The 26,485-nt window shown below is 26.9% G+C and overlaps 1 protein-coding gene across 5 annotated transcripts in view; it reads left to right on the plus strand.

Moving 5' to 3' along the window:
* Positions 1-26,485, plus strand: part of mgl (megalin) — a 148,760-nt gene that overhangs the window by 102,328 nt on the left and 19,947 nt on the right. For 3 of the 5 annotated variants that reach the window (XM_067285791.1, XM_067285792.1, XM_067285794.1), the window contains 22 exons: positions 2,075-2,252; positions 6,178-6,312; positions 9,044-9,234; positions 9,488-9,640; positions 9,756-9,856; positions 9,932-10,106; positions 10,193-10,418; positions 12,632-12,856; positions 13,003-13,185; positions 14,751-15,058; positions 17,116-17,344; positions 17,840-17,974; positions 18,254-18,409; positions 18,712-18,949; positions 19,464-19,631; positions 19,848-19,969; positions 23,947-24,057; positions 24,295-24,423; positions 24,646-24,771; positions 24,971-25,087; positions 25,240-25,528; positions 25,603-25,826. In XM_067285791.1, the coding sequence (XP_067141892.1) occupies positions 2,075-2,252; positions 6,178-6,312; positions 9,044-9,234; positions 9,488-9,640; positions 9,756-9,856; positions 9,932-10,106; positions 10,193-10,418; positions 12,632-12,856; positions 13,003-13,185; positions 14,751-15,058; positions 17,116-17,344; positions 17,840-17,974; positions 18,254-18,409; positions 18,712-18,949; positions 19,464-19,631; positions 19,848-19,969; positions 23,947-24,057; positions 24,295-24,423; positions 24,646-24,771; positions 24,971-25,087; positions 25,240-25,528; positions 25,603-25,826 (3,919 nt within the window). The remainder of the gene's footprint in view (positions 1-2,074; positions 2,253-6,177; positions 6,313-9,043; positions 9,235-9,487; positions 9,641-9,755; positions 9,857-9,931; positions 10,107-10,192; positions 10,419-12,631; positions 12,857-13,002; positions 13,186-14,750; positions 15,059-17,115; positions 17,345-17,839; positions 17,975-18,253; positions 18,410-18,711; positions 18,950-19,463; positions 19,632-19,847; positions 19,970-23,946; positions 24,058-24,294; positions 24,424-24,645; positions 24,772-24,970; positions 25,088-25,239; positions 25,529-25,602; positions 25,827-26,485) is intronic. The other 2 variants (XM_067285793.1, XM_067285795.1) reach the window with 1 other exon arrangement.

A 26,485-nucleotide genomic window follows, 5' to 3' on the forward strand; every position in this document is an offset into this window, starting at 1 on the left:
TTCTCTTCACCTGTGATTGTAAATATCCATGAACAAAATTTTTTTGAGATATGTGACAAGTTCATCGTCAGTTACAGACTTATTCTGTGTTTCTACTCAGGTAATATTTCAGCAGCTAGATAACTTATTAATGATGTAAGTATAGCTCTTAATAATGATTAATTTTTAAAAGATTCAATGTTGATGCAACCTGTTGCAAAATAAACAAAGTGCCTTCCACTAGTGCATGAGAGTGTGCATTTTCCCTACTGGACATGTCCAGTTGTGGAAACAAGGTGCAGTTTTTGTGAGTGACAGTGGCAAAACTTGTGATTTGACAACAATATAACAGGACTACAATGGACATATTTCTTCACAGTTTAGTCTCAACTGGAATGCTGCAAAACGTACTGATTGAGAATGTTTCAAGTGTCACCTGAAAAAGTTAAGCAAGATCTTTGAAATTGGTTTACTGTTTCCTATGTCCACATGGTTACGTTTATTTTGCTGAAGTTCATATAGATTTAGTGCATGGATGCCATTAAGCTATAAATTTAAGAAGTTTCTTAATGACATGTGTTGAAAAATTTAAATTGTCTGTAGTGGAACTGTCCACTTGTGGAAAGATCTCCCTCTATAAACATCACGTTTGTACAAGTATATTATTATTAATTTATCATTACATTGATATCACATTAGAAAATCCTAATGTGAAAAATCAAAAACAGTATAGTGAATGGAATATTTTAAAAATCATTTCCATTAAAGTTAATTAGTTAACTATTAAAGAATATTAACTATTAACTATTTAAGAATATATTCTAGAACAATCATTATATCATAATCATGTAAATGCTTATAATATAATGATTTTACTAGATATGTAGATGATTAAAATTAAAATAAATAATTTTATTAACTTGTCAATGAAAAATCAAATAAATTAAATGCAAATACTAATGATTTCATAAATGTAATATTAAAAAATATACTATATTCATGAAGATTGTGTTTGTGTCATTGAAATGTTAATGTATACTGAAATATTTTTATATAGGATATCCAACATACAAAATACATAAATTAAAAAATTTAGTAAATACTCAAAGCTTTCCAAGAAATAACACATCTGTGGAGAATGGATAATGTACTTATTGTGCTAGTGATTCATACTACATAACACTATTCAAAAGTCTAAAAACATTAGGTTTCATAACAGCACGCACATACATTACAAAAATCTGCCATACTAAAGATGTCACATAGTCATGAAATCATTAAACACAGATATATACATGAAAGCTTGTGAATGAAATATTTTTCCTGTTGCTATTCCTTGACTTCAGTTTGGCATAGCATTAGGTACTGGTATATAAGCTGAGTAGGATACGATTCACCACACCACCACCACCACCACACAACAACCACAAGAATACCAACACAAATAAATAATTAATAAATAAAATAATTAAATAATAATATAATAATATATAATAAATAAATAAAAATAATTTAATAAAATATCTTAATTTCTCTTTTAATTATAATTTTTGTGTAATTTAATATTATTTTAAATTACTAATTAAAAATAAAATATTCTTATAACTAGCGGGTAGGCCCGGCGTTGCTTGGCCAAAATTAACGATAGTGAAGATTAAGATCATTACATTATAGTCAACCATACCCGTTTTCACAGAATGCAAGAATTGGGATCCCCTGTTTCCAGACTAATTAGAGAATTTTTAGATGGGTCTGCAAAAAAACTGCATCTGCGTCTTGCACGTCGCTTTCTCTTAACAATTCCATTGTTACTTGACACTTCCGTTGTTACATAACACTTCCATTGTTGATGGAAGTGTTAAGCTTTATTCCTGTCCCTCTCCCCCATGGGGAGGAATTTCGAAAAATCCCTTCTTAGTGTGCATTCTCGTGACGTACCTTAACTGTGTACCAAATTTCAACTTTCAACTCCTAACCGTTTGGGCTCTGCGCTGATTATTATTATTATTATTATTATTATTATTATCATCAACTTGTCTCGATTATATATATAGATTATCATTTGAAAACATTAAGTAATTAATTTTATTTTCAGTATCTACTACATCCACATTCTTTAACAATATTTGAAGACACCTTATATTGGACTGATCGTCAGTTGAACAGAGTTCTTTCCTGTCATAAGTTTAAAGGCGAAAATGAAACAGTTGTTTCTCATCTTGTAAGCCAGCCTCTCGGAATTCATGTGAATCATCCTATTTTACAACCTGCATGTATGTAATCAAAATTAAGGTATATTTTTAATGAAAATGATTGTATATGTTTAAAGATATATTCTTCTTTTTAATTAATGTATTAAGTTAATTGTAGTTTATTAAAGTTTAGTCAAATTAAAATAATTTTTACAACGAAAATATAAAAAATTATAGTTAGTTATGCACGTGCTTATTTTTAGTGAGAAACAATCAGAATACATTCTTTTCATTATTAATATACTAAAAATAATACATAAATAATCTTATAATTTAATTAGTATTAAATAAATAATTACAAAATATAGCTAATATGGAGCTAATATATAGGCTTTGTATTAGTTATATTTTATAATTAGTTATTTAAAATGGTTTTGAAAAAGTACAATATATTTAAATTGATGATATAGTTTTTCCAAATGTAGTGTATTTGTAATTCTCATTTTCAATATTTGAGATTTGAGAATTAGGTCAGTAAAAGCAATATACAAACAATTTATACTGGACTTAACATGATAATTTTCAACCTTTTTATTTGAATAATTCTGATATTTATGCAGTAATTTGAAAAGTCTTATAATTTAATATAGTAATTCAGAAATGCCAAAATTGCTTTGAAAGGTTCTTAAAAATAAGTATTTTTTTACACAGTTGTCTTCAGTTAGTATTATATAGAGCTAAAATATTTAATTTTTATTCAAATATAGAATATTTCTTTTCAGCATTGACTTAAATACTTCTGAAATTTGAACTGACCTACCAACTTTTAAAATGGATTGTTGAAAATTCAATTAGTTTCCTGAAAGGCTGAAAACTTTTTAAGTGATTTACTAAATAACTTAGAATTTTAACTGAAATGATAAAGCTGTTATAATTTTTGAAGCATAAATTTTTTCTGAAAGATGTTTAGGTATTTAGTTATTAGAAAACATCTCCAAATTGAATTAGTTTATATGTATATATAAATTTCAAACTTTAGTCATTAAAAAATTTCTTTTGGAAACAAGCCGTAAGTTGTTATAAAACTTGAAATTGTTTTTTGAATATTGTATCTTCTCGTTAATGTTATAAATTAACATTTGATTCTAATTCAGAATATTTTTATTGTTTATGTCAATGTTTTAATTTCTTACTATATTATGTAGTATATTAAAACTAATATCTCAAATATTATAGTAGAGATAACAGAGACTTATCACACTGCTACTAGTAACATTAAAATGACACTTCTGTTATCAGAATGCAACTTTATTACTGGTATATATTTTGGTATACAAGACCCTCATCAGCCATACATAAAAATGTATAGATATCTCTTGTAGAACAAATTTGCAGAGAAATTGACATTAATTACAACCTACAATTTAAAACATACCTGCTCAAGATTTATTTACACCCACACTGCATAGTACTATGAGGATTATATTATAAAGAGCAATATCTAAAAAGAAAATCTCTTGATCTATACAGATATCTATATATTTTTGTGTATCGAAATACATACTAGTAATAAAGTTGCATTCTGTTGATAGAAGTGTCATTTTAATGTTACCAGTAGCAATGTGATAAGTTTATGTTACCTCTACTATATTATTTTTGTGATATTAGTTTTAACAGTTTTGGAGACCAGAAGCTCTTTTATAATAGTATATTGTCTATACAATATAAAAATTAAAATTTTATATTCAACATTCACATTATTTTTTAACATATCTCAACAACTCTGCTTGAATCAAGATGGATTGATTCAGTTATTACCATAATATTACATGTTACTTTAAAATTTAGATTTATGTTGATTAATAATTTGTACAACAGAAATAATAGAAATTTATTTTATGTTTTCTTAAATTTCCTATCAAATTTATCTCCTTAGCATCTCTTAACTAAATCCATTCTGTAATTTAATAAATATGACAAAAGAAACAAATTTTCAAAATTAGAAAATATATTAATGGTTGAAAAATACAATAAATAAAAAAAAAAAGGTTGATTAAAAAATTTAGCCAGTGGTATTTATATATTAAAACTGTATTGAAGAAACAAAACTGTCTTCATAACTGTTTTGCATTCTATAGAGGCATAACCTCTAATAAAAGGTTGTATCTGTGAATGAACAATTATCTATTATGACACTGTCACAGTGCTGGTGTACAATAATTTAGAGCTTGATGCACATTGCTCTTGATTTTTATTAATGTCTTTCCATGTACATCATACTTTTCCTGTTATCAAGAGAGTTATGCCAGTCATCTATCAAACTGTTTTGGAGAAAATTTTTGAATTGAAATAATGTGACTTCCAATCCAAACCAAAAGTTCATATATTGTTAATTGGGGACTCTGGCTCTTACACTTTCATATCTGGTTTCAGCTTTTATCCATCTAACTTTATTTTCAAGATTAAGAAAGGGTAGACAGACAGATGCCAGTGGAATTTATAGGTCTGCAATTTTAAAATTGCGGCCCTGTTTCTATTTAGTTCCTGATGACTGTGAGTCATGAACTTATAAAGGACATTTTTGCTTCTTCTTCAATACAGTTTTAATATATGGGTATTTTACATAAATATTTTATTATAAATGAATTAGTCCCATTTATTTTATTTTTATTTCAAGAATGTTTAATATTAAGTAAAAAATAAATATTTTAGTTTAAACTAATCTATTCAATACAGTGACTGTTTTTTAAAATTATAACTCGACTTTACGCTTGATGAATCTTTTTATTATCTGAAAGATTGAAAATTAGTTTTGATTGACTGTAATTTTCATTTGGCTTTTAGAAATGATTCTCGACAATATGCCTCGATAAATTACATACAAAAGATAATACCAAATTAACTTCTATTATTTTTTCTGTAAATTATTTATCTGAAATTATTTATTAATTTGAGACAAAAAACATTTGTTTGGACTGATGAGAGACTATGAATCCAAAATGCATTCAAATACTAATAAAGTGTATATTTTTAATTTGATTTCTGACTCCATTTTATCATTTAACCCACAAGGTGTGATAAGTCTATACAATTAGCCAAAATTTAGGCTACATCAGGAATTATTTGTTAATGTTTATTTACATTTGTGACAAGAAGTATAACTAAATTAATTAGTTGCTCTGTGTTTGATTTACTTTTCAGTTTTTCATTTCTAAATTATAAAATATAAATTTTAAATGTTTCTGTTTAAAATTTATAATTATCCTAAATTTTTGAAAATAAATCAAATTGAATTATTTTCATTATTTGAAGTTAACATTTTATTAAAGTTATTACAGTCATTTAATTGTTTATCAGCATAAATCTATATGCACTTGTTATATTTTTATATAAATATTGTATATGTATATGTATATAGTTTGGAAATTAATATTTAATTTATGAACATTTTCAATACAATTATCTATTTTTTTAAATAATTCATTTGAAACAAAACAAAAAATCTTGTTTTTATGTATATGTATTCAGCCAGATATATATGCATGTACATACACATTTATAAATTTGTTTTAAATGACTTATTCGAATATTATATGTACAAGTAATTTATGAATCGAAAAGCCAAATTTACTTTAAAGCAAATTATTGCTAAATACTAAACTAAATATTAAATATAAGTATTTTTTGGGTGACCCAAATGATTGTATGCATATATTAAGTAAATTCTAGTTATGTCGTTGATATGTATATTAAATTTATAAATTATAATAATCATTATTAAAAATCTTGAAAAATTAAAATTATTTTAAATGATTTGTTTTAACAAATAATCTGAAGTTCTGAATAGAAATTAATGATTTCTAAGCATTATATACTTATATTTTTATAAGCTTGAATTTTAAAAATAAAATTTCAAATATTTGATATTTAGGCCTATATTAATTATATAAAAGTAATAACTTTATTAGTCCAATATTATAAATATCATTAATTTATTTTTAATTAGCAAGCAATCCTTGTGAAAAAGCACCATGCAGTCACTTATGTTTACTTTCTCCTTCTAAACCAACTGGTTTTACTTGCAAGTGTCCTGCTGGATATGCTCAGGATAGAACGGCGCCACTTGGAAAATGCAGTTTGGGTAAATAACATTGAATTATTTCATAAATTTAAATTTTATTTAAATTTAAAACTTCTGGTAAATTTACAGATTAAATTTATAAAATTAGATAGGTAAAGGAAATGATCATTTTCAGTTTTTATTTATATTTAACAATATACTACATGAAATCAAACCTTTGCTAGAAAATTGGACACGTAATGAGGTTTATGAAAGGAGATCTGAAGTAATCCTTACCCACCTGAGGATTGGACATACTCAGCTGACTCATTAATATCTTTTGAAGGGTGATGACCAGTCAGTATGCCACCATTGCAACTGGTGGCATACTGGCTGGTACAGTGTTAAACACATACTGTGTGAATGCCCTGAATTTGAGGGTGCTCGCACAAGTCATTTTGGAAATGGAAGCTTGTCAAGAATTTTGTGTCACATGACAAATCTTGACAAGCTAATGAACTTTCTAAAATTTACTAATTTTTACAAAGAGATTTGATTACTCGTTTATTTATTTATTGTAGTATAGTTCCTGGAATTTTTTGCCATTGTTGTTCTGATAGATAAATCATTATATTTTGTTTATACGAGGGAGTCCGATATTAAAGGTACAGGACAAAATTACACTAACATTTATAATTAAAGAAAACATTTAATATATTTCACAAAAACTACATACTTTTGTTTATTTCTTTACATAATCGCTATAAACATTGAGACATTTATTCCAGCTTGACACTAGTTTGAACATCCCTTCACAGTACTGTTGCTTGAAGTAGTCCAGAATGGTGTCTTCCAATTCCTCCTGATCTGCAAAGTGTTTCCCCGCCAAAAATTTCTTTAAATGTCTGAATAAATGAAAATCCGAGGGGTCTTATATTTGGACTATACAAAGGATGTTGCAAGACCTCTTAATTCCACTGTGCCAACCAAAGTTTAGTTTGATTTGATGTGTGGAGTATAGTCCAGATTTAGCCTCCTTGGATTTTCATTAATTTGGACCTTTAAAGAAATTTTTGGCGGGGAAACTCTTTGCGGATCAGGTGGAATTGGAAGACACCATTCTAGACTATTTCAAGCAACTTGAAAAGCAACATTACAGTGAAGGGATGTTCAAACTAGTGTCATGCTGGGATAAATGTCTCAATATTTAAGGCAATTATGTTGAGAAGTAGAAAAAAAAGTATGTAGTTTTTGTGGAATATATTAAATATTTTTTTAATTATAAATGTTAGTGTAATTTTGGCCTGTACCTTTAATATTGTTTTCATGCATAAATGATAAGGGGGGATATTTATTATGTACAGTTTAATATGTTTAGCTTGAACAGTTCAAACTATTCACTAGATACAGTTTAAAGGAGAAGGGGTTGTGAAAGGTACAACATTATATATGTTGGATAGGAAGGGAGTCAAGACATTGTGTAATAAGATGTTTTTGGTGATTGTAGTGGCATACAAATTTGTTTTTACATTGTAGGATCCACAATGAGTGTGGTATATATGTATGTTCATACAGGAACATATATGTATACCACACTCTCAGTGATTCATGGTTTATGTTATGACATAAATCCCCTGCACATAGAAGAGGTTTTGTCCAAATAGGTCATGTGATCACACTGGTATATATAGCTATTGTGAGCAAGTTGTGGAATGTTAGTTAGTGAATGCACATTAGTGAAATGAAACATTTATTGAGCAGTGTATTAATATTAAGTTTTGTATGTATTTGGGCAAAGATCTAATGAAAACCTGTGTTGAGGGTTTATGGCAATAACACACTGTTGCGTCAAAAGTCTTCAATTGGCATCAACAGTTCAACAAATGCAAGGAAGAGGTTGAAAGTGACATATGTAATGAGCAGTCAGTGATATGCACTGATGAAAACATTTTGAAGTTTGCTGTGATTGTATCACCTGTTTCCTGAACTGTATCACTTTAATTTCAGGATCATTAGTTTTTGAGCATAGAAGAAGCAAAAAATATTGTGCAATGCTAGTTGAACTGAAAGAGATTGTGAAGAAAGAGTTACAGAAGTGTTTCTGAAACTTCTACACCTGCTGGCAGAGGTGTACTGTTTTGAAGAAGGGTGTATTTCAACATTGTAACTCTAACAGTTTCTGTACTTGTGGATCCAGTCCCAGAACTTTCGATGCTACATTGTAGAAGTCTATTTATTAGTTATGTGAATAAACTATGAGTTCTGAAAGTTTTTGCAGAATTTTTTACAGTTATTTCTACAATTGTGTGTACAATGTCTATGAGCTATTGTACACTCAATTAAATGGTAAAGGTTTGCCAAAAATACATTATTGTACACAACAGGAAGGGAAAGAATCAAAAGTGACTCAAAAACTGTATACATAGATGGCTTCTAACATATTTATTTATACAGAACGATTTAAAACTTTTGTATATTTGGTTTCAGTAGAATGTAAAAAGTTGTTAGTTATTTAAAAATAAGTTTTTATCAGTTGCATTAGTGACCATCAGATTTTAAGTTTTCTTGTATTATTCATTTCTCTGAATATTTTCAGTGAGAAAATTTGTCATTTCAGTAATATTTATTATGTAAACATAATAACATTAAGATATATACTAATGAACATAAAGTAGGCTATTTACTTTGTTTGTTGATATATTTTGAGAATCTTATTCTCTTAACACTGTATTAAATTTTGGCATAATTATTTATATTCATTATTCATATAACATGCATTGTAAAATTAAAACTTTTTAATTTTTATTTTCAGTTGATACACCATATCTGATGGTAATGCGTTCCACACAATTGGTTGATATGAGTTTAACTCCTGGAGACAAACGAGTTGGATATTTTACGCCACTTATTGGAATTGAAAATGGTCATGATTTTGATTATGACAAAGAAGATGGTACATTATTCTGGATTCAATTGGAAAATGATGATAAAGAAAATGTAAATGTAAAAACATCTTTATAACACTAAATCTTTTCTAATCAATTATTAACATGAAGCATATACTGACATTTATAGTCTATATATCAAATAGGAAATTCTACTATATATATATTTTAATAGACACAATATATATATATATATATATATATATATTTTAATCATGAGTTTTCAATAAATTTATCAAAAAATTTATGATTTATGATGACCTATTTTTATTAAAATATTTTATAAAATTAAAAAATTTTTTAATGTTTAGGGTACAATTTATAAATCTAATTTAAGTGGTGGAAATAGAACCAAACTTTTGGCAGATAGTGTTGTTGGAGCTCCATACATTTTAGCATTTGATTGGCTTGGAAGAAATTTGTATGTTGGCAACCGAAAAGCATCAAATTTTGAAGTTGTTAAGGTTTGTTTTCTATAAATTAAAAATCTTTTTAAAGTTAATTTTTAAATTTTATACATAGAGAACTTTTTTGTTATCAGAAAATGTAATCACTGTGTAATTTTTTATTGTTCTTTAGGTGGATTCAGATCAGCATTATCAAAGGGTAATACTAAGTAATGATGGAACAGAAAAAGGTGTTTCTAAACCAAAATCAATGGTTTTAGATCCTGGTGAAGGGTAATTTTTATTTGTATGTATTAATGATTTCTAAAAAGTAAATTTATATACATATATATATATTTTTTCTCTTAGAAAATTATATTGGTTAGATGAAGGTGGAGTTGGTGTTCCTAGAAAGTTAGCTTCTGTTGATATGGATGGCAATAATTCTGCAATTATTGTAAAGGAAGGTCTTCACAATTTAGAAGTTCTTGCAATTGATTTAGTTAAAAAAGAATTATATTGGAGTCAGAGTTCAGAAGGAAAAGTGGGTTTGTTTTTAAAAATTTTCAATTTTTTTTTGAAAATATTTAGATTGTTTAGTAATAATTACAAATTAATTTTACATAATAGATAGAAATGATTGATGTAGAAGGAAAAAATCGGAAAGTGATTGTTTCAGCTTCATCAGGAATTGCAAAACCTCAGGGTCTTTCTTTAAATAATAATCGATTATATTATCTGGATACAGTGTATGAAAAAATTGTGAGAGTTAATTTACCTGATGGTAAAAATCCAGTTGTTATGGAAGAAAATGCTGCTAATTTGATTACTATGAAAGTATACAGCAAAAGACCAAGTAATAATTTTTTATATATTATTATATGTTAATTATAGATTTATTATTTTTTTATAAGTTTTTTTTTTGAAGGTATCATAATATTAAGTTTCTGTAGAGTTTTAGAAGTTAATAATTAGTATTTGAAAACATGGGAAAAGATAAGATATATTGAATAGTATTGTAAAAGTAAAATATAACATAGGAATAAAACATAGGAATAAAACATAGGAATTGTAAAAGTTCCAAAATATGTTTTGATAAAAATAAACTTTTTGAATTCTGGAAACTATTAAACATAATTTATTAAGTAAATTATAAATTTATAAATAAATGCATCTTCATGAAAGCAATAACAAAGAAATTTTGAACATAGAACTTCTGATTTATTATTACATGGAATGAAAGTAATTCAATTGTTAGAATTAAATACACAGAGTTAAAAATTAGTTAACTAAGATATATTATTTAGTTAACTAACTTTAATAATTAGCCTGTCTTTCATTATTAATGATTCAGTCACTAATAAGGAAATGAACAAATCATGAATTAAAAGCATACAACTTTTCCAAATCAATTTTAACCATTTTTAAAATAAGTATAAAAATACATATCAATTTATCAATTAACTGACTTTTGAGATATATTTTTATGATTATTTTAAAATTACACTGTGGTTAAAATTTATAGAAATTGTTTATTTGTTGAGTTCACTTCTACGCCTATCTTAACAATGACTTAATTGAATTTGATTGTAAATGGTTGTTTTGAATGTTTACTTTTACACAAAACTCTTTGATTTTTTTTGTTGTTATTTTTACTAAATTATTCATGAAAGATTTTCATTTTTCAAGTAAAAAAATGTTTTTATTTCTCAAATACTTTATTAAAAATGTGTATGAGAGGTTAAACTTTATTATGTCATCAAATGAATATTTTGACATTGAAATTTTTGTATATGTAGAAAACTATATTTTACTTAAATGCCTCACTTCTACATTTACAAGTTGAATTATGATAACATGATACTTCGAAAATACTCAATACGACTAAAATTGTTTAATGATTTCTACTGTTTAAGGCTTTCTTTCAATAATAATCTTTAAAAACTTTATTAAATAATAAAAATTTCTTATTTCTAATTAGAACTGGTTGTTGGTATCTAATTTCTTCAACTACTCTATCTTCTCTTTTTTGCATCTTTATTCTTTTCATCAAATATTGTTTATATTTCAAAAGGTGAGTGCGAGTTCATAATTAAGTATTATTATTTTAAAGTGATAAACTTTATTGAGAAACTTAACGAAACCATTTATGAATGGTAATGAATAATATTTAATTAATGACATTTTGAATTCCTAATGAAAAAATTTAAATTACTAAATTATCTTGTATAATTAATAAAGTTATATTAATGAAGAAATAGTAATATATATTCATATGTCTATAACTGATATCTATATCTGCTCTATTTCACAAATATTGAATGCATTAATTTTTAATATAAACTTAATATAAATACATATATTAATATTATTTAACAATTAAATTTATATTAAAATAATAATAGTAGATCAGCATTGAAATATTATCTTTATAATAGGACTTCTATAAGTATTAAATTTCAAGAAAAAACTTAATATTCAAGGACATCTCAATAACTTTTTTTAAAGACTAGATTTATTATTTACATAAGAAGTCAATCTAGTTTGTCTATTCTGAAGATAAATATGTTAATTTTATATTTAGGCAACATGAAGTATAGCATTATGAATATTTGTATTATATATTTTAATTCGTAGTTATTTCATATATTTCATAATTTTGATCAATACTTTCATGATGTAACTTTACATTGAACAAAGATGCTTATCTTTATTAAATATTATCATAAAATAGAGCGTAGGAAAAATATTCTTGTTTTTTCTACTTTTTTTCCCACTATTCATTAAATTTGTTTTGACAATAATATTAAAAGTAATAAACTTCATAAATAAAGAATGTATTATTTAATATTGTTCACAAATTTATTTTTTAAATTAAATAATTTCAATTCTTATAAATATTAAAAACTAGATAATGCATTAAAATATATTTTCATATCATAACCTATGTTAAAATTTTTTTAGTGGCCAAATTTCTGATATAGATAATATTTATCATTGAATATTTTACATGTATTTATTTAATAAATTTTCAGACTAATTGCCGTTATATTTTTGTTTTTTCTACAGCCGTGAAAAATCATCCTTGCAGATTGGCTAATGGAGGATGTCAACAAATTTGTGTACCACTTCCTTCTGCTAAACATAGGTGCCTCTGTGGAATTGGTTATCACACTGAAGAAGAAACAAAATGCAAACCTTATACATCATTTGCTATGATTTCTGAACTTGATAAAGCCAGAGGATTCAGTCTCGAAGATCATGCAGAAGCTACGGTACCTATATCTGGACCAGGTATTTTATTAAACTTTTAATCTTAATAAAGAATTATTCATGTGTATTTTTCATTGGTTATATATTATTTTAATATAAAACATTATTTCTAGTTATTGATATATTTCTTTTTTAACAGCAATAATTAAGCATTTAAATGTTTTCAGGTCACAATATTTTGCATCTAGATGTACATGTTGCACAGAATCATGTATATTGGGTTGAATATAATCAAGGAGAAAAGAATGGAATTTATCGTATGAAACCAGATGGAACTGATTTTACACATGTTATCTCTGATGGAATTGGCAGCAATGGAATTCGTGGAGTAGCAGTTGATTGGATTGCAGGTATCACTTTTGTTTTAATACAACTTATTCTGAATGTGTAACTGAGCTAATTCTTATTAATTTTGAAATATAAAAGTTTGATATTTTGTTTTAAAAAATTTTACTTTATACAATTTGATAAAAAGAAAAATATCTTATCATCATTGAAGCACTACAGACTTTAAGGTTTAAGATTCATAGTGATGAGTCCAGCTAAGTTTATTAGAAAAATCTGAATGATAAAGTGTTTTTGTCTATTTTTTAACAATAAAATATAGATATTTTAAAATGTTAAAAATGCCATAAAAATGTAGGCTAATTACATTATGATCACATTTCAATCTTAGTAATAAATTCAGTCTTTTATATTTAAAATAGTACTTAGCTGCAAATCAGTATTAATTAAAACATTCTGTTGATTGGTTTTCTCTATCATTTTAACTTGTATTTAATATTTAGTCATTTGTTTTTTATTAATTAATTGGGCTGCAGTTTGTAAAAATTGTAGACCTATAAATTCCCACTGTCATCCATCTGTCTTTCTTTAATCTTGGGAACGGAGTTAGATAGATGAGAGACAAGACCAGATATGGAAACCTTAGGGACAGGAGGCTCATATGAACTTCCAGTTTGCATCAAAAGTACATTAATTCAATTAAAAGATTTCTCCTGAAAGGCATTAGATGACTGGCATGACTCTATTGTTAAAGGAAAGTATGATGCATAGGGGCAAGCCACTACTAATTTGAGGTGGAGAGCATATATTTGAAGTTAAATAAATTAAAAAATATGATTAAAAATTGCAGCCCAGCATTGTAACATCTTCACAATAAATAATTGCTCATTTATTACGGATATATAATTTATTACGGATAAATGAAAATTGCATTGATTATAGCATGACTTTTTTATGCACTCATCATTTAAATGCACTCATCATTGGATGAAAGGAGACTGGAGATGTTTTATGATTTATATCAAAATTATTATTTTAGGTTTTTGTAAATCTCATTACTTTGAAATTAATTTGTAATAATAGATATTAAGCTTTGATTTTATTCATCTGTTTATGTAACTGTTAGTATAGAATGAAATAAAACAAGAATTGAAATTTTATATTTTCTGTGTAAATACTGTAAACATGTAAGAATAAAACATCATAATTATTTTAACAGTATCATAAAATTGTAATATTAAAATATTTATAATGTTTTACTGTTGCATATTATAATGTGATTAAAAGTAAGAGTTTGAAACTTCATTGAAAAGAAAATCATGGTTTTACTGAATACAGTTTAATCTGTTATGTAATTACATTACAATGTTGTTATCATTATCATATTTTCTTTCAACTCTCGTTTTAAATCTGACCTATTTGTTTTATATATTTCGTAAAGAAATAATCACAGTTTTTTCCGTACCAGTTTTAATTCTTCTTTTTTCAAGTGTAAATTAATTTTTGTTTTCTTCTATATGGTATATAGTTTTGTGAATTTGTTTAAATAAAATATTTCTGTATTTTAAAAAATTATTATATGCAAGTTAAATAAAATACAACTAAAATTTTTTTGTGTTTATTTTTATAGAGAACTTATATTTTACAAATGTTTTTCCTCATGAAACTTACATTGAAGTTTGTTGGTTAAATGGAACAAATCGAATGATTTTATTAAAAACCACAACTGATTCTCCAAGAGAGATAGCAGTAAATCCCATTAAACGTTATTTGTATTGGATTGATTATGGCCAGTATCCAAAAATTGAGAGAGCGCAACTAGATGGAACAAATCGTACTCAGATTGTTGTAACGGGCATTAGCAACCCACGTGATCTTACCATAGATATAGCGACTCATGATGTATATTGGGTAGATTCAAGAGAAGATGCAATTCAGGTAAAAGCAACAGAAATTCAAATTTTTATTGTGCAGAAACATTTTATAAAGTTTTTTTTTTTAAATAATCATTCATAAACTAATTTCAGTAAGAGTTATATTGATTAAAACACTTCCTAGTTATTTCTTTAATTATAATTTTGAATTAATTTAATTAACTATCTAGGGTCAAATAATGATTATATTTATACAGAAAATGATTAATTTAATTCACAACTAATAAAATATATGAAGTATAAGAAAATTAACAGAAGTTTTTGCTTTAATGAACAATAGTATAATTTATGGTATATTAATATCTTTAAAATTCTTTGAGGTTTTATTAATAATTACTCTTTACATTTACTTTAGAAAATAAGAATGTGCAGATTTATTTAAATTAATATAACAAAAAGAAAACTGACAAGAAAATATCGTAAATAGTATTATTAGATAATGATAAAAATAAAACTGGCAAAAGAAAAAGTACAGAAAACTCAATGATTGAATTAAAAGGAAAAGATTAGAAAGTATGTTAAAATGATAAAATAATGAACTATTCATGAAAATTCTATATAAATGTGGGAACGCCGAGGGGGGGGACGAAGTCATACCCCCTTTTTGTTGGCGAACAGGTTGGCAAGACCCACCCCACTGTCAAGGATGGCTAAATTTATGTATATCCCGTTTTATCGGGATCGGTAATTAATTGTCAGGTTGAGTGGAGGAAGTGTGGGGTCGTCGATAAGAAAAAGGCAATATCCGTAGTAGCAGGACAACACAGATAAGATTTATTAGAACAGAGAATCGCTTACATCTGGAGCGACGCATTCCGTCCCTAATCGCGGGAGAGAGAGAGCTCACAATTGTTAGGGGATTCATACCTCTCGGTTATCGCTTATGATTGAGTAGGTTCTTCGGGTCAGCTGAAGGTTCTTCTAGCGTCTTCCCTGGCGGTGAGCGGCAGGATCGGCTTTGCGGCGGAGGCTCCGGCGTCTGGAATGGCCTTCGTACAGGACTCGGGTCAGCAGGTCGTTCCCCTTCTTCCGACCTCAGCCCTCTTCTTAGATATCTTCCCCCTTTATATACCTTCGGTCCCTTCCGTAACGATCACCAATCGCGATGGAGGGTGGTGACTTGAGTTCCATGACTCAGGTGGGATCCGGAGAAGGAGGGAAGCGGTTTGACGGCGGAAGACTGTACATCCTTCGAGCTTGATCGTTATCGCGAATCTCGATCGTTATCTCCTGAGGGGATTTGAAATAATGAAAAATTAAAATCGGACCGGCTCAATTCGGTCCTCACATAAAGTTTTCATGTTCATGAAAATTCTATATAAAGTTTTCATGTTTTATAATGTGTTAGAAATTTAATTTATTGTTGTCTACATACTGCTCTCTTAAGATAGAATAACATATCTGCACCAAGGATGAAAATGAGAACTGAGGCTTAAAGTTTTTATCCTGGCCCTGGGGTATTATTTGAATTAATCACTTTCAAACATGGTTTATCAATATATGTGTATGATAAACCACATTCAAAAGTGATTTGTTCAAATAACATTCTAAGACCAGGATAGAAACTTTTAAGCTTACATTTCTCAATTTCACTCTCGATGTAGATATGACATTCTTTCTTACAAAGGCAGTATAGTAAAAATACATTTTAATATAAATAGATATCCTTCAACCTAGCATATATACGAAAATAAAAAATATTAATATAATATTAATGTTTGGTTCATCCTGAAAAGTCAAAACATGAATATTTTTTTTATCATAATAAATCAAAGTAATTTTTATTAAAAAGAAAGTAAGTCTATAATTATAAGTAATCAAACTTAATGCAATATAATACAATACAACTTATTAAACTTAAAAGTAAATACAAGATATTATAATATATTATTATTCAAATAGTATAATTTTAAATTATCTAAATTTTTTAAAATTTTATTGTTGGAATGTTTGATGTAAAGATGATTTATAAATGATAACATTTGAAATTAATTTACTAAATAATTATCTTTAACTGAATTTTACTAATATATTAAATTCATATTTTATTAAATTTTTTAGAGGGTATCATTCAGTGGTGGAAAACGCCAGTATGTTCGTAAAAATTTGCCAAATCCCATGGGCGTTGCAATTTATGGAGATAAAGTATTTTGGGTTGATCGAAATCTCAGGACTGTTTTCTCTGCGAATAAAACTTCAGATAATAGCAGCTCAATAGAATCTTTTAAATCTGATCTGGATACTTTGAGAGACATTGTTATTTTTGACAAGAAAAATCAGCCAGTGACAGGTAAATTTTACTTAAATTATTTAAAAATATGTTGCAGTTTATTACAGTAGAGCATCGATTATCCGACTTAATTGGGAACTGGGGTTGGTCGGATAACTGAAAAGTCAGATAACCGAAAAGTATGAAAAAATACATTATTAGTATAGTGTATTAGGCCTCGTTTAAATACTAGCCTCCCTTTCATGGTCGAGCCAGTGCTGCCAGCTAAAACATGCAAAAATTTAACAAAAATAATATTAAAGTAGCCAAGACATAACCAAATATTGTAGCGCCACATCACTAGCGGACATTTGAATTTGCCGACTAGAACACGGTCGGTTAACCGATAAGTCGGTTAATTGGGGGTCGGATAATCGATGCTCTACTGTATTATTAATTTGTCTAATAATTTTAAAATATGTTAAAAACAAAATGAAACAAAAATCTTTAAATTGTTTTATATTTTTGTTATATAATTTATTTATTTAAAATATTTTATTTTTCTTTCGATTGTAGGTGAAACCCCGTGTTCACGTCCTGAAAATGGAAAATGTGAACAGCTCTGTTTTGCAATGCCTTCATCCAGTACAGAAAACTATAAATGCTCTTGTGCTTCTGGTATTTTGTCTTCTGATAAGAGAACATGTGAAGGTGAAATATTTGCTTTTCATTATACACTTTATCTTGGTTTTTTTAATTGTGCAAAAATATATTAGTAAAATGATAATGATAAAACAACTAACTTAATGTTAATAACTGTTTGGTAGTTTTTTTAGTTAATTTAATTAAAATCATTTTATGTTAAATAATAATATAATTAAATTGTAGAATGGTATCTACTGTTGTATGTTTTTTAATTAAACAATATACATTTAAGATATAAAATTTATATAAATTTTAAAGTAAATTTTTTATTTTATTTTTGAACAGAGACAAAAGAATATATAATATTTACAACTCGGAGAGAAATTAGAAGTATTCATTTAAATCCCGATATTACAAGCTTTCCATTTCCACCAAGAGGAAATCTTACAAATGTTGTTGGATTGGATTTTGATTACACAGATAGACATTTACTCTTCACTCGTATGTAAAATTATTGCTACTTTTTTAATGAGATTAAAAACTCATATACAGTTTTTAAACTGAAATTTCAAAATTTTCAATATATAGTTTTATTAAAATTAAAATTTCATTAAAACTTTAGACGTGTTTTTAGTTCATTGTTCTGTTAAATTAAATTTGTGTTTGTTGTAGTAAATTTAAATGTAGAATGTAATTAGGAATAAAATTTACATGAAGAATAATTTAAAATGTAATATAAAATATAAAATAATTATTAAATTACATAATTAAACAATTTGAAATATATTTATTGTTGCCACTAGAAATACGTCCCGATGGCAGTATATCCTGGATGAATTTAGATAATCTCAGTGAAATGAAAGTCATACAAGACAAGGGTATTAATCCAGAGGGAATTGCATTTGATTGGACTACTAAAAAAGTTTATTGGACTGATTCTGGTAACAGAAGTATTTACGCAATGAATTTGGATGGTTCTCAACTTGTTATGATTACTCGTGTTGAAAGACCAAGAGCAATTGTCCTAGATCCATGTGAAGGGTGAGAACATTTTTTCTTAAGTAAATATGTAGTTTTATTTCAAAATATTTTTGTACCATTAAAATGTATTTTTCATGTTTTAAAACATGTCAAATATATTAAAACAATATTAGTTTTATAATATAATATAAACTATTTATAAACAAAGTTTCAAATCTTTATTCTTAAACATTTTTCAATTAGCATTAACTCATTATCAGTACATCTCTTAAATATTTTTTATTACTTTTTAAGAGAATTTATATTTTTTGAAGAAGTGAAAAGTTTAAGATGTGTTGAAAATGAAATTGTCATTAAAAAATTGTTTGGAAAGTGGAAATTATTGGATTTCTTGGAATGATTTCTGTATTTACAGTAATTTTTCTGAGTTATTGTATAACAAACCTAAAATTTATGAAATTTAACATTTACTTAATGTATAATAAATTAATTTTTATAATAAAATAAATATTTAATGTTGGTATTGATTTTTCAATATGAAAATGACTATTAAATTTAAAAAATTCCTTTTTAGTTTTATGTATTTTACTGATTGGGGACGATTTGGAAACAAAGGAAAAATCTATCGTTCAACTATGGCAGGCAATAAAAAAACTGAAATCATCGGTGATAATTTAACTCAACCAAGTGGATTAGCTATTGATTATGAAGAGAGAAAATTATACTGGACTGATGCATTGAGGTTTGTATTGAGACATTTATTTTAAAGTTTTAATGCAATATAGTGTAAGAAAAAGTGTTCATATAATTTTAAGATTGGTTAAAATCTTTCTAATTAAATAAATTATGTATTTAATAAATTAAATTACAATTAATATACATTATTGCAGTCAAAGATAATTTCAGAAACTTTAAACTTACTTTTCCATAAATTCTAAAATAGTATAATTTTTTTTAGAGAAAAAATTGAAAGATCTGACCTTGATGGTAAAAATCGTGAAGTATTAGTACCTGCAACTATATATCCATTTGCTATTACTGTGCACAGGAATTATATATATTGGACTGATTTACAACTTCGTAAGTTAAAAACTTTTATCATTGCAAATTTATTCTCAAAATATATATTAAGTGAAATGATTTCAGAAAATTTTTTAAAACTTTAATCAAAAACTTCAAAGTATGAAAAGAATAGTTTCATTATTACATTTTCAAATTTAAAAAATAAACATATTTTTTTTATAAGTTTAAGAAATTTTTGATATATGAAGAAGTTTTGCTTTATTCTGAAGATTAATTTCAACTTTTGGCTATATATAAAGCAAAGCAAACTCATATGAAATTTGAAGGAATTTGTTGAAAGATTTTCAGTTTTTAAATGAACTCTGTTGTAATATTACTTTAACCAGGGATAACATACATTTATTACAAACAACCACATGCATAAAACAGCAATTTTCTGCTGATTTTTAATGTTTAATGATGTTGCAAGTAATAGCCATTTCTCAAATTCTGAAAACTGTGATATGTCTTTACACATGTCAAATTTTGTTGTTTTACACTTTATATTTGATAAGATATTGTTTTGTGTGCAGAATAATGTTCCTTGATCTTTCACTCATTGGGAGTCCTTCAAACTTTTCTGTAGTGTTGTTTTATCTGAAATGAGTTAAGCTGGAAATAAATGACAGGAGGACTGAGATGTTTTTGGAAGGACCAGAAAATGTATTATTTGGGCATGAAATAAAGCTGAAAAACATGTAAATTGTTGAAGGTTACCTTACAGAGACAAGTATTCTAGGTCATAGTGACTTGTGGACCATGCATATCATAATGTCATGCATAGCTGATAAACACGCATTACAACAACAGGCCTACTTCTTACAACCATTGTCGGAGTATTCTATGACATCATTTTTGATGATGTCAGGTCACCAAACACAATCTCTCAGAGTAGAAAATTGGGTACATTTTTGTTAATATGTAGATATGTACAGCAACAAGTAAAATTCAAGCTCTGAATGAGAGATTTCACACTCCAGAATCATTGACTTCCCTATACAAGCAAAAAAGTGAAAGGAATCATACTTGTAAGGAATCATACAAGTGAATACTTGTACATGTGATCCTTTGCAAGATAATCACTTCCAAAGGTCAGCTTTTAACACGTATCAGTATACTGCCTATTCTCCACACTCCTCATTAGTTGCGTGCTACAGTGTTTGCTATTGCTTGCATGTGAATGTGTGACAATAAAGAAAAACTGTATTGCATGCACAAGTTGATTATTTTCTGCAGCAGTTTTTTGATGGCCTGTAATAAGTGGAAAAGTTTTTTGCCTGAAGTTTTTACACAGTTAGATGGATAGCATACAGCATGAGGATACCATGGACACACACAGCTAAGTAAGTTATTTTACTGAAAAATGTATACAAAAAACTAGCAGGTGCAGAAAATCATTACTACTATTTGTGATCATGGGTTTAAATTGTGAAAGATAATAACACAGTATTTTTAATGTCAGCATAATTGTGATAGAAATGGAAAACAGTCAGGTTCAGATTCATTTATTTTTCTGACAACAGAATTGCCATTAAGATCATAAAAACTTATATTTATTTTTATTGCATTATTTAACTTATATCAGATTTTTAATATTTATTTATTTTTACATTGAATTTTGGAACTGCCATTATGCTGTTGATTTCTACCTCCCAGTACATAACAAGCCCAAAAGAAGTTTAAAAATTACAAAATACAATGGAAAAACATGAAGAAAGCAATAACACAATACATAAAAATATATATATAGATATATAGCAGAGAAATATAAATGAAAAAGCATACAGATGATATACATTCATTAAAAAGTATAAAAATTATATATTAAAAAACATATTCCCATATGCTAAATAAAAGGTGTAATTTCAACAAGCAAAAGTGTGGGAATAAAAGAGAAAATAGTAAGAATATGAAAAAGAATAATAATCTATATATATATATATAAATGGATGTGTGTGCGCCTATATCTCACTCTGCAGCCAAGTCTACAAATCGCACATGAATGGTGTCTGTGTGTGGTAGTAGCCCCAAGTCTCCCATCGTGCACTATGGTGGTTGCGTCTCGATAGCTGTAAGGGCGTGGGAGATATGAGGGTTTAAAGTGGTTGACTTGGAAAATGTGTGACGCTTCAATGAGAATTTTCCAGTTTTTTCTAGAAAGTTCCAGAAACTAGAGGTGAAATTTGGTACACAATTAGGGTACGTCGTGAAAATGCACACTAAGAAGGGATTTTTCGAAATCCCCCCCGCAGGTGGGAGATGGGAGAGCATTAACCTGAAGAACGGCTTCTACTGTACCATTTTAGATGCAAATTTTTGTATTTAACTACATTTTAGTAGGGTACGCAATGAAAATAAACACTAAGAAGGAATTTTTTGAAATCCCCCCGCAGGGGGAGAGGGAGAGCATTAAGTCTTAACCTGAAGAATGGCTTCTACTGTACTATTTTAGATGCAATTTTTTGTTTTTAATTACGTTTAGTCTTCATTGAGTACTTAGGGGTATTAAATTGATAACATTTCAGGCATTGTTATAAATATTTTTATATATTTCGATTTTTTAACCAAATATTCGAACCATTTTAAATTTGAATTTGTTATTGCATATTGGTTCGATTATAGAACGATTGTAAATGTTCCAGAAAATTTATCAAATTAAAAACAGTTGGTTTGATTCTCAGCAATTCTCAGCGGTAGGTGTTATATAACAATTACTATGGTTGTTGAAATATTGAATGTAAATAGGGTTTGCTTGCAAAATCTGTGCGAGTGAAGCTGCGGGTAACAGCTAGGGATAACAGCTGGGAGATATGTGGGTTGAAAGTGTTAAGAATGGAAGTGTTAACAATGGAAGTGTTAAGAGAAAGCGACGTACAAGATTTACAGGCGCAGATGCAGTTTTATGCGTTTTTGCAGGAAATCGAACATATTTTTAGACTCATCTAAAAATTCTCTAATTAGTCTCTGGAAACAGAGGGACCTAATTCTTGCATTCTGTGAAAATGGGTAAGGTTGGCTATAACATAATAATCTTAATCTTCACTATTCTTACTTTTTGCCCGAGCAATGCTGGACTTATCTGCTAGGAAAAGAAAAGTCTTTTAATGCATGTCTTTTATATTAAAAAAAAACTATATTACATATAAGTGTACGAACAAAAAAAAACCCAGCAAAGCGGGTACTTGCAGCTAGTTAGGAAATAAAAAAAAAACGATTTAAGAGTTATGTAAGAAATGTCGAAACACCCGTTTGTAATAAGCAAATTTTTTATAGAGTAGACATTAATTCAGTCCATGTTATCAGCTATTCAATAAAAATAAGATCTATGTGACAATGACAAACAAAAACAAGGAGTATATATACATGTAATATTATGGGTGTTTCTTCTGGAATTCTTAGATTTAGCCAAAATTGTGGAATTAGACTGTTAAAATATTTGAGAAAGAGAATTTGATTGAAATATTTACTTCTTTCAAAAGAAATCCGAAAATCATAGTCTTACTCTAGTGACATATGGGTTGCAGCAGGTTATTAAACTTAAAACTAGGTGTAAAGTGTATTGAGTTCTCTCAATGTTTTAGCAAGTAAAGAGGGGGCATCCATGGATTAAATGGGAAGGCAATAGTCCACTAGAGATTAAAAATTAACAAAAAATATGCACCATAGAACAGAGGATATGGTTACAAAAATGCCATAATATCCTGCAACAGATGGCCAGTGATTTTACTGCCTTGTTTATATGACTTTTAAAAGTGAATGAAAGTTTTCTTGGGTGTTCCTTATATATTTCACAAAATTTAAGAATGAAAATGATTTAATCTTGAATCAAATTTGAAATGAAAAAAATGATGTAATATTGACTATTTCTTTAGATTAAAAAAACAGTAAATTACATCATTTTCATTGGACAATAATGAAAATTTTAATTATGATTTAATGTTTAATTAATATGTTTATTTTATTTTTTTATTTAAAAAATTATTTATGATTTTCAGGAGGTGTATATCGTGCTGAAAAACACACAGGTGCAGGAATGATAGAAATGGTTAAACGGCTTGAAGAATCACCTCGGGACATACACGTTTATGCACCAGATAGACAAAAGTGTAAGTATATGGTTACATCGTGATGTTTTTTTAATATTTATGAAATTAAAATACATAATTATATAAAAATTGTTGAGGAATTTTCAAGTTGTGAAGAAATTTAAAACAAGTTTTTTCTATAACCAAAATAAATATTTTTATAAAGTTTTAATGCATAATTTTTTAATGTTAATAAATATACATTAAAGCAAATTTGTTTTAATTTGATTATAAAGTACTTTATTATTGAAATTTTAGGTAATTCATCTGTCTGCAGTTTAAATAATGGTGGCTGTGCACATTCCTGTCATCAAGCTGAAAATGGAACAGTTGAATGTCTATGCAATAATACCTACAAAGTTGCCAATGAAGGGCGCATGTGTGTTCGTAAGTTTTATTTTTTTGTATTATAAATAACTCTGTAATGTTGTTTATATATTTAAACACTTCATATGACTAGAATGAATGTAAAATAGGACAGAAATTTTAACAAATATTCACATTTAAATGAAATAAATTGTATTTACTAAGTAGTTCATAAAAAAAAAAAGAGCAGTAACAGATTATTCATTTATGGAGTACTTTATTGTATAAATTTTTTACTTTTAGCTGAAAATGTGACATGTTCTGAACAAAAATTTGCTTGTGCAAATGGTAAATGTCTTCCTAGATTATGGGCTTGTGATGGAGATGATGACTGTGGTGACAATACAGATGAAGATAACAAATTTTGTGGTTTGTGTTGTTTTTTACTTAAAATGTTTTTATTTTTTAAATGATATTATCAGCTTTAAATTCATGAATAATAATTTTAAAATTTGAAATATATATTATCTATTTAAGAAACATTTAAAATAATTAACGGATACATTTTATTTATAATAATGAATAAAATGTAAAATGATTTATATAAATATTTTTATAACTATTTTAGCCTTACATACATGTAGCCCCTCAGAATTCCGCTGTGGAAATGGAAAATGCATCTTTAAAACATGGCAATGTGATCATGAAAATGACTGTGGTGATAGTACTGATGAAGAGGATTGTAGTAAGATTCTTTAGTGTTATAAATTTTTTTATTAGATAAAATATTAAACAGTATCAACTTAAACTGGCATAGAATAAAAATTTACTTATAATTATTTCTGTGTTTAATATAATATTTTAAACATTAATTTGATGTTCATTAATTCTTTATAGAATATCCACCATGCAAAGAGGGAGAATTTACTTGTGCCAATTATCGTTGCATACCCAATGCACAGTTATGTAATGGTGTACATGATTGTAAAGATAATAAAACTTCTGATGAAAGTGCCGAAAGATGTCCTAATAATAGAACTTGCCCTGCAAATCACATAAAATGCAATTCAACAAACATATGTGTAGAACAATATTGGCTTTGTGATGGAGATAATGATTGTGGAGATAACTCTGATGAAAATTCAATTGTTTGTCAAGATAGATCTTGTCCACCAAACAGTTTTAGGTTATTATTATTTTCAATTTGAATTATTTTAATGGTAAAAATATTACTAAAGTTATGTATTTATGTTGTTATAGATGTTCTAATAATCGATGCATACCGGCAACATGGCATTGTGATGGTGATAAAGATTGTGATGATGGTGGTGATGAACCAGAAGATTACTGTAAGAGTGAGAAAAGGACATGTTTTGGCGACCTCTTTACTTGTGATAATGGTAATTGTGTTCCACGAATATATCTTTGTGATGGAGATAATGATTGCCTTGATAATTCTGATGAAGACGATCGTCATCAGTGCGGTAAGTTATGTAGTTTAAACTAGAATCTTTATATTTTTGGCAAATTTTTGAAAATCATGTTAAAAGTTTCAGAGGTATAAGTATGTAGAAATGGAAAAAGAAAAGTAGCATTAAAAATTTTCAGCTTATAAACTGTAAATCAAAATAAATTAGTCCTTTAGTTATTTTTAATTTTTTTACATGAAATTACATTTTGTAATGATAATGCATATGCCACATATTATTCTGAAAAAAATTTGAATAAAATTTGAATTGTAACTGCTTGCATAAGTTCTATTTTGTCAAAGGAAAACGTGAAAAAGATCAGTTTTACAATAAATTAGCTTTTTTTCTATTATGATCTGTAATGATTATTTCTTCTAAAGTCTATAATTACAATAAATCTTAGCCAAAACTAAATGACAATGTATTATTAAAATTAACCAATAAAACAATTAAACCAACTTAATTTATGGCAATTGATTTAATAAATTGATTCATTCAAGAATGTCTTAACATTATATTATAAAAAATGATTGAACACATATGTGATTTAATGATATTTTATGAAAGTTATTAATAACTTATTTATATTGTAAGATGTTCAAAGTTAATTCTAAAATTTGTTAAATGTGCATAAAATAATTCTCAGAAAAATATTTTATCATTTTTATTTTTTA

Source organism: Centruroides vittatus, unplaced genomic scaffold (assembly GCF_030686945.1).
Source record: "Centruroides vittatus isolate TY-2023 unplaced genomic scaffold, ASM3068694v2 scaffold_3038, whole genome shotgun sequence".
NCBI lineage: Eukaryota > Metazoa > Arthropoda > Arachnida > Scorpiones > Buthidae > Centruroides > Centruroides vittatus.